This window comes from Alosa pseudoharengus, unplaced genomic scaffold (assembly GCF_046254945.1).
Source record: "Alosa pseudoharengus isolate Yale_2024_CS ecotype anadromous, Long Island Sound unplaced genomic scaffold, YU_APseudo_1.1 YU_APseudo_1.1_scf_1, whole genome shotgun sequence".
NCBI lineage: Eukaryota > Metazoa > Chordata > Actinopteri > Clupeiformes > Clupeidae > Alosa > Alosa pseudoharengus.
The window spans coordinates 18,137,879-18,147,527 of record NW_027468564.1 but is presented as its reverse complement, the minus strand read 5'-3'; the positions used below and the strand labels follow the sequence as shown (position 1 = coordinate 18,147,527).

Below are 9,649 nucleotides of genomic sequence, written 5' to 3'. Positions count from 1 at the left end.
ACGGCCCGCCAACTCATTTTGGGTGGCCCCCCAAAATCATGTCCATGGTATATAGGATCCGGCCCGCACGGGAGTACGACATCGTCAAACTATAACCTCCGTAATTTCCCCCATTCATTCTCTATGGCGGGTCTTAAACAATACACGTGAAATACTATTTTTGTCCACTGGTGGTTGTTTTGGCACTGTTTCGCGTTTGCCATCGAAAACGGAATGAAATGTAGGCCTACCTGCAAACAATGTATTATGTAATGTAAGTATCAAAATTATCTACAAAATACAGTAGTCTTGCCTTTAAAATAAAAGTATTTTTGTCTTAACTTTTTTGTCAGGAAAAAGATAAACCCTGAAAGATAAACTTTCCTTCTGTCTTCATGTGCTCCTTCACCAATACAGTGACCCTGTTGATAAAGTGGTGAAGGGCAACAGCTTTTCATATGAGATACGCCACAACTTTTTTTTTTCATTTAAAAAAAAAAGTACAAATAACGACTGAGCAAAACCAAGAGGAGTAGAGCCAGCTTTTCACATGAGACACACCACACATTGCATTGAGAATGAAGATGTCGTCACAACGACAGAACGTCCCGTCCCGGAGATCATAACATCCGTTATTTTGACAGGATACAGTATCCACCAGAACGCGTTCATTGTTTGTGTTTGAGTTTGAGTCTGGTTTTGCATACACATACTGTACACACGGTGTCACAATCAAACACATAGATCTCTCTGCGCTGCGGCTATATCTGGTAGTCCAGCAAAGATACATTTTAATCAAGATGATTTTTTACTCCTCTTTTTAGTTAACTTTAGCTAAATGTATATGTGTATAAATGTAATGCATTGTTGTTGTTGTTGTTAAAATTATACTTGATGGCGCCATTGAGTATCTGAACCCCACAGCCTTTTGGTCGCCTCGGTTTTGTCCAGCAGACACCCAAGATTCACCTGCAGCTGCGGAGAGCCGCGTTGTGTCGGCTTTGTCCAGCAGACACCCAAGATACACCTGCAGCTGCGGAGAGCCGCGTTGTGTTGGCTTTGTCCAGCAGACACCCAAGATTCACCTGCAGCTGCGGAGAGCCGCGTTGTGTCGGCTTTGTCCAGCAGACACCCAAGATTCACCTGCAGCTGCGGAGAGCGGCGTTGTGTCGGTGCGGACAGCGCCTGTGTACTTGATGGCGCCATTGAGCTCAGCCCACTGTATCCTGTGACATACACACGTTCACAGGCGATACACAGGCCTAACTGTAATAGTTATGAAGGTTATGACATTCACATGGAGGATTGACTATGTATCCTGTAACATACACACATTCACAGGCGATACACAGGCCTAACTGTAATGGTAGTTATGAAGGTTATGACATTCACATGGAGGATTGACTATGTATCCTGTAACATACACACATTCACAGGCGATGCGTAATGGAAAATGTATAGAACACCATTATCTGAAAATAAGTCCTGACGTTGGGAAGGCACATCCAAGTGAATGGAGCATTCTGCAGTATTATGAAAAGCTGTGTAATAAACAGGTCTATCTCTAATGGCAGTTATTGAGGTCATGGCATTCACATGAATGATTGACATGCAAACAAACGGTGGAAAGTGGTGCATGTTTGCTGCAGGGGCGATTCTAGACCTAGAGCTTTGCTGGGGCACAGGCCCCCAACTCCCAATACATAAAAAAAAAAATGTGCGCGCAATATGAAATAAATGGCTAGCCTACGGGTAGGCTACAAGCTTCAAAATCATTATTGTCACTGTCATACTGTAGGACCAGCACTCTCTCCCTCAATTGTTCTAAGAACCACTAGCCAGCAACATCCAAACACATAGGCATAAGTAGGCCTATACTCACTGCATGAATTTAATAGGCTTTCCTACTAACACAAGGGAAAGCTTAGTCAAAATTGAGATATACTTCCCTCCCAGGCAAGGGTCCTATAGTCATCCTGGCAATACTGCAGTTCTTTGTAGCTTAAATAGCCTACTAAAGCCTTCATATTGACTTTTGGTGATAATTTCCAAATGTAGCCTACAATCTACACAGAGTCTGTGTAGATTATTATAGGCTACATTTGCAAATGCAGCAAACTTATTTAAGCCATTAAACCATTGATCAAATCACAGCACTGGCTACCAACATAAATGTTAATGTTACCGTTAATGAAGGCAATTATCATACCTCCCTCGTCCTCCTCATCCCTCCTCACTGTTCCTCTCCTTCTGCCTCTGTTCAGGAAGAATTTTCTGATGTCCATCTCTGAATAGTTTATCAGAAGGCTATAGTTTTACAGTAGGACAGCTTCACAAACAGTATAGGCTACTTTTACAGGACTCTCTCTACACTATACGTAAATCATTATTAATTGTCCGCATGTGTGCATGCAGCCTACGCATGGTGTGAGTGTGTGTGTCAGGGAGAGAGCACAAGCTGGTAAACTGTTGCTAAATTTAGGCTACAAATTTGACGCTAAGCATTAGAACACGGATGCTAATTATGTGGGCAACATTCTCTAACATCGATCAACTTGTCATATTTTCTGTAAAACAAGTTGTGAATTTGTTGTAACATTAAAACAGGGGACGACTTACTCTGCGCTCAAAGAGATGTGATGAGCTCCAGCGGTTTCCACTGTACAACGAAACACTCGGAAGAATCATGTGAATGATTTTCATTGGTTGTTGCGTTCAATCTTACCCAGCTACAGAGGTGCTATTTCCTGATTTCCTGGCTATTATGGCCCCTTTCTTTTTTTCCTTGTTTGTTTTTTATTGGCTGGTAAGTGACAGGCTCGAGTCATGACTAAAGCAGGCACGGAGATGCGCTCATGAATGCCATTTCCAGCGAGAGCAGCGCTAGAATTGTACTGGGGCACTGGAGACTTTTACTAAGGCACGTGCCCCAGTGAATAAGGTCTAGTGATGCCCCTGGTTTGCTGTCAATGATTGACTTGCATTTTACAATGATACACCAACTTTTATTTTACTCTGACCAAAGTACAATTCTAAATGGTTAGTTGCAAATACAGTTGATTCCTTGGGAAATACATTTAAAATCTCAATGGAAATTACCTGGTTAAAGAATACATAAATAAAGTTGTGCAAATGAAACCAAATGAGGCTTGGTGCACTGGAAGAATAACAGCAACATAGTCAAACCCAGCTGAGTGTTTTTATTGGATTTAAACACTTGGGTAGCTTTAAACTCTTACACCATACAGCAACAATGCTTCACAAGAACAGTCAAATATTCCAGATGCCCATGGAGCCCTGGGTTCAATTGTAAGCCTCCTGACTCCCCATCTTTCTCTCTCTCCCATTTGTTTCCTGTCGTTCTTCACAGTCCTGTCTGAAAAATGCCCCTTAAAGATCACCACTGGTGCCCCTTGACATTTCCATTGAACCACCAGGAGAGGTCATGGACTACATTAAAGGCGTTTTCATTTATATAGATCACCACTGCACTGCAAAAACTGCTTATCTAACAAAATCTAACCAAGTGTACTAGTTGGTATTGTTTTCAGTATAAAGAGACTTACCTAGCGCTTTCTTGGGAAATCATTTGACTTAATTTAAAATTTTAAGACATCTCATCTTGAAAACAAATTAAGCAAATTTGTCCTAAAAACATGCAAATTTGTCTGCTAGTGCGTTGAGCAAATTTGTCTTGATAAGACTCCTTAAAATAAGTTAAAGTCTTCTTAAATTAAGTCAAAATGATCTTTTGAGAGGCCGCTAGGTAAGTCTTTTCATACTAAAAACAATACCAAATAGATTTTTTAATCTTAATATAAGATCAATAACACTTGGTTAGAATTCATTTTTTGCAGTGTGATGCCCCTCGACATCACCATTGAACCACCAGGAGAGGTCATGGACTACATTAAAGGTGTTGTCCTTGGCGATTTGGTCACAGGCTGTGCAGATTGGCTGCATGTGGCGCTTGACCAGAAGGTGAGGCGTCGCTTTGAAGTGTCGCCTCCACGCAAAGTAACGCCTGTACTCGGCATCGTTACGGTCCAACTCCAGCAGACGCTCAGCCAGAGCCTTTGGATCCGGGAAGTCGTTGACGTGGATAAAGGAGTCTGCGGGCACATACTGCTCGTAGTTCTCTCGGGAGGTGCCCAATACCACCGGCACAGTTCCGGCGACCATTGGTCCGTTCAGCTTTTCGGTGATGTAGTCTTCGTGAATGGAGTTCTCGAAGGCCAGGTAGAACTTGCAACTGCCAATCGTCGAGTAGTAGTCTTCGTCCCTCAGAGGAATTGCCCCAGCGGCGGCTTTTCCGTAGAGGGTCACCCTGATGTGTTTCCTGAGTTCGTGGTAGTACATCAGTTGGGTGGAGGCACCAGTGCCAGTCATGCTGTTGCTCAAGATCCAGCAAACCAACTTGTCCTTCCGGGGTAGCGTGAACTGCTCCGACTGACCCCTCACGATGCTCAGCTCGTAGCGGGAGGTGATGTCCGAATCTCGCCTGTACGTCAGCGTGAGGTTGAACAGGCTGTCCAGCCCGGCCTCCTTGACCGTGTTGGTGGGGGACTCCGCGTTGTACCAGATCCACTTCTGGAACGGCGGCCGTGGAAGCGCCGTGGGCAGATTGCTGAGGTCCCGCGCGATGCTCTTGTGGAAGAACAGGATTGCATTGGCCGCGCCGAACCGGGAGCGGTCGTCGGTGATGACGCAGCCGTCTATGCCGAAGTGGGTCAGGCAGTCGGCGGAGTCAAAGCTAATCCCCATGGGCCACCACCAGACCAGCAGGATGGGCTTCTCCGACTGAGCCCTCCGCCCCGACACAACGTCGCCCTCCGCAGCTGCAGGCGGATCTTGGCCGTCTGCTGGACAGAACCAAGGCGACCGAGAGGCCGTGAGGTTCAGAAGCCACGTCAGAAGTCCACAAGTAAGGAAAAGCACTAACAGGAGCACTGTCATGCGTTTTGGGGTTTGAGGATCCATTGTGTCCTGAAAATAACTGCAAAGAAATGTAGAGCGATGTATTAATACAGGATTTACATGTGTTCATTAAGGTGACACCTCTATCCAACGCGAATCACATACTGTATGTCAATGATATTACAAGGGCCATTGTCCCCAGAGCAACTTGGGAGCAACAAGTGCCTTGCTCAAGGACACAACGATGGAAGCCAAAAATTGAACGCACAACTTTTCAGGCTAATACATGCTCGCCAAGGTCCTTAATCGCTACGCTACCACCGCCCAGGATGCTGAAGTAAAGATCAATTGAAGACAAATACAATTTAGATTTTTAATATGACTGATATTTAAAGAAACCATGAAAGTTATATGAGATATAGATACTGTACAACCCCAAATCAGAAAAAGTTGAGACGTGGTGTTATATCCAAATAAAAACAGAATGTAAAAATCTGCAAATCTCAAAATCCCATATTTAGCTGCAAAAAGGACATGGACAACATATAAAAAGTTGAAAATTGCAAATTTGATTATTTCATATTAATTTTGAATTTAATGCTAGCAACATTTTTCAAAAAAAATTTGGGACAGGGGTATATTTACCACTGTGCGGTTTAACCTCTTCATTTGACAAAATTCTGTAAATGTTTAGGAACTAAGGAGACCAGTTGCTAGAGTTTTGAGAATTAAATATTGTCCCATTGCCCGATATAAGATTTCAGTTGTTCAATAGTATGGGGTATTCTTAATCATGTTTGTCATCCCGTAATGCACTAATTTGACAGGTCTGGACTGCAGACAGGCCATTTTAGCACCTGGACTCTTCCTCTATTATGGAGAAATACTATTTAAATATGTGTGCAATTCATTTTGTCATTGTTTGCCTGAAATATTCAATGAGACCATGGCCATCCAATATTGTTATTGTAATATTGTCACCTATATCCCTTGTTTGCAAATATTTCTCTGGATTCTCTGAATATCTCAATGACATTATGGACTTTAGATGATGAACTCCCCAAATACTTCATAATTTTCATTTCCCATCATTTGTCCACACAGGTACAAAAAAAAGACTCTTTTCACCCAATCATATTGCCAGTTTTCCTTATTAGTTGTGAAATATTCCTCCTTTCGTTTTCTTTATCATCACAAAACTTTTCCAGCATTTTGTTGCCCCCGTCCCAGCATTTTTGGAAACGTGTTGATATTATCAAATTCAAAATGAACATAAGTTTTCCATGAAATAGTCAAATTTGTCATTTTCAACATGATATGTTGTCTGTTGTCTTTTTGCAGCTAAATATGAGTTTACAAGATTTGCAGATTATTACATTTTGTTTTCATTCGCATTTTACAAGACATCCCAACTTTTTCTGATTTGGGCTTGTATATTGTGCTTCTTTCTCTCTCTCTCACCCTCTTTGTGTGCCCGTTTGTGTGGCAAACGACAAGAAAGTTAAAGCTTTACTGACAGTGGAGGACACCTTCAACAAGACATGGTAAACACAAGGGTAGTCTCGCTCACACACAAAGGACTCCATTTGACATTTTAACTCATTCCAGTGTCACAGTGTTGCTCGGAGTGTTGACGGGCTCAGAGTTCAGTGAATGGTTGTGTTGGTATAAAGCAGTGTTTCTCAAACTTTTTTTCTAGGGACCCACTTTTTGAAAAATGACAGACTATCGCGACCCAACTCGTGACTGTGGTAGTTAACAAACTAGATCAGTGGTTCTCAAACTTTTTCTTTCATTCCCCACTTTGATCAAGGGGGCATTCTCGAGCCCCACCTGTCCCTCATCGCTCTAAGAATTGTCAAAAATTGTCAAATTTATTGAAATAATGACAAGTTCTAAATATATCCTCAGAGTTAAAATCAGCTGGTGCTGCAGATATAATAATAAATAAATACATTACACACATATTTCTGTTTTCCAGCAACATATTAGGAAGCATAGGCCATTTTACAGCATTGTACAATATATTCAATGAAATACCAACATGCTGCATTAAATGGATCCATAATCCAGTCATACTGAGCACTGCTGGTTGGGAAATATTTTTGAAATAAACTTTGCAGGGATGTGATGTAGGCCTACTGTTTAATACATGGGATCACAAGAGTGCCTCCCAATCAGACGTTTCAGCGATTTCGCTCAGAAATCTCAAAGGCATAGCCTAATGCTGTCGCGATCGAGGCTCTTGTCCCATACTCAAGTTTTTTTGGTGAATGCAGTAATCTTATTTGCTAGGTGAGGTAGGTGCTTGTCTTTGCCTTGTAACTGGACATTTAACTCAAATGTATCGCTAAGATATATCAAATATATCGCTAAGATAGGCCAGCTTCGTCAAGAAATGTTCATTAGTGAACGTGCTTGCAGATTCAAACATGCGCTCTTCCTCCAAGAAGAGGCGACTCGGAGCTCAAACACGCGCGACAGCACTTTACCTCGGGAAAGCCACCTTGCCTCGCTGTGAAACAGTACAGCCTTTTGGTCAGCTACCATCTCTTCGCAAAGTGCGGAGAATAGACGCGCTTTTAAGGGCCGGGTTTTGATGAAATTCACCACTCTCACAACAACGTTCAAAATCTCATGTAGGTCGGGACTAACTAAGGTGCCTTGACACGAGCGCTTCCCTGTGAATAACACAGTGCGTCCATTGCGCATCGGGTGCTACCTGGGCCCAGGCTACAGATAAAAAAATTTTTTTTAAAAAAATCCTGTTTTTCACGTCAGTTCGCGCCCCACCTGGCATGTCTCCGCGACCCACAGTTTGAGAAACGCTGGATTAGTAAAACAACTACAGTAGCCTATGTCATCGGCTAATGACGATTTAGACATAGTAACCTAAACAGATATAGTAACATAGTAACCTAAACAGATTGTTATGAACGTTCAGCCCTAGATTTTCGAAGCTGCCAGGTTATTGAAATGGATGGACCATGACATAGTTTAAACGGGTTTGATAACCTACTTCATTAAACATGAAACAACTTTAAACATTTTATTCTCTATCTCTAAGCTGAATACTATTGCATTTTCAGATAGGCTAACTGCCAAGTGACCTTACCGTGCTCCCAAACGTCTCCTGCAGCACTGTGCCTGCGTGCACCTTCTGAGAGTTCACTGAATGTATGACGTCACGGATTGGTGGCCGCAAGGCATTTCAATTAACACAGAAAAAAAATATTTTTGTAAATTTCTAATTTCACAAACTATTAATGACGCATTTTAGCGAATATTCACGTCGGAATAGCGGAAGTACAAATTTTAAAAAGTAAAAAACGGGTCTTGTCAAAAGGGCACTTGGACATCAAAGGGGCAAAAGGGCAGGTGCTAGAGCCCCTGTAGCCCCCCTTCTCTGCACGTGCCTGCTCTTCCTCCAAGACTCAAACACGCGCGACAGCACTTTACCTCGAGAAAGCCACCTTGCCTCACTGTAAAACAGTACAGCCTTTTGGTCAGCTACCATCTCTTCGCAAAGTGCGGAGAATAGACGCGCTTTTAAGGGCCGGGTTTTGATGAAATTCACCACTCTCACAACAACGTTCAAAATCTCATGTAGGTCGGGACTAACTAAGCTGCCTTGACACGAGCGCTTCCCTGTGAATAACATAGTGTGTCCATTGGGCATCGGGTGCTACCTGGGCCCAGGCTACAGATAAAAAAATAAAAATAAAAAACTCCTGTTTTTCACGTCAGTTCGCGCCCCACCTGGCATGTCTCCGCGACCCAGTAGTGGGTCGCGACCCACAGTTTGAGAAACGCTGGAATAAAGACTTATCGCCCATTGTCAAGTACTGTTGTTCAGACTAACAGGCGTACCATGGACTGCTTGTATGTTGAAATAACCTACCTAAAAATGTGCATGACTTAAAGTGTAATTTTGGAGTAAAAACAACCCAGGGTCTATTTACTAACTTCAAACTTTTGGTTGAGAGCAAACTTATGTTAATTGGTGGCATTTTGAGCAAAATTGGTGCCATTTTGATCAAATCAGCACTGCACAGATCTGGCTAAACATAAGGCATGTTTGTATTGAAGGATTCAGCCAGATCTGCGCAGCGCTGCAAGATCAAAGATTAAAATCATCTTAGATAAAATTTGATGCAATCTAAAAGAACTAAGTGAATATGAGGAAAGTTGGACTCACGAGCGAGCGAGGGAGCATGTGCGGTGCCTGTCCCAGCGTGTTCAACCAACCCAGTCTCACGTCTGAACGTGTCACTGTCACGTTAATTAATCTATTGGGACGTGTTGTGTAACACGTTTCCTTGTTAAAAAACGTGTTGAGCAAAACGTAATTATCGTGTTACTATCACGTTGTATTTCGCTTTCAACGAGCCAACAGAACCACGTCATCTGTCAAAAAAGCCTGACCTCACAAAATGGGGAGAATGTTATTTGATGCTTTTGACGTGCAGTTTCACACTCTTAAGCCTGTTTTGAGTTGTGGATTAGAAGGAGCCACCTTCTGGCTAGCAGTTTGAGAAGCCTGAACCCCAGAATCCAGAAACAATAACCGAGCAGGGACGGAGAAAAAAGAAGAATCCAAATGGGAAATGAGGTGAGCCTTGCTACTGCCGCTAGCATGATTATTTTGCTAGCAATTGAGCAAAACATTTTAAAGTTGATTTAACATGAAATAGTAGCCTATGCATGGGCAATACTGTGAATTCAGAGTAGGCTTGCACAACTTATAATTTAG

The 9,649-nt window shown here is 42.6% G+C and overlaps 1 protein-coding gene across 1 annotated transcript; it reads right to left on the bottom strand.

The window, feature by feature from the left end:
* Window positions 1-3,030: 3,030 nt before the first annotated feature.
* On the bottom strand, window positions 3,031-9,132 carry LOC143122242 (4-galactosyl-N-acetylglucosaminide 3-alpha-L-fucosyltransferase 9-like). Its single transcript, XM_076283104.1, has 2 exons — window positions 9,095-9,132; window positions 3,031-4,975 (listed from the first exon to the last, which is right to left on the bottom strand). The coding sequence occupies exon 2, from the start codon at window positions 4,957-4,959 to the stop codon at window positions 3,817-3,819; it is 1,143 nt and encodes a 380-aa protein (XP_076139219.1). The 5' UTR covers window positions 4,960-4,975; window positions 9,095-9,132; the 3' UTR covers window positions 3,031-3,816.
* Between the last annotated feature and the right edge of the window lie 517 nt (window positions 9,133-9,649).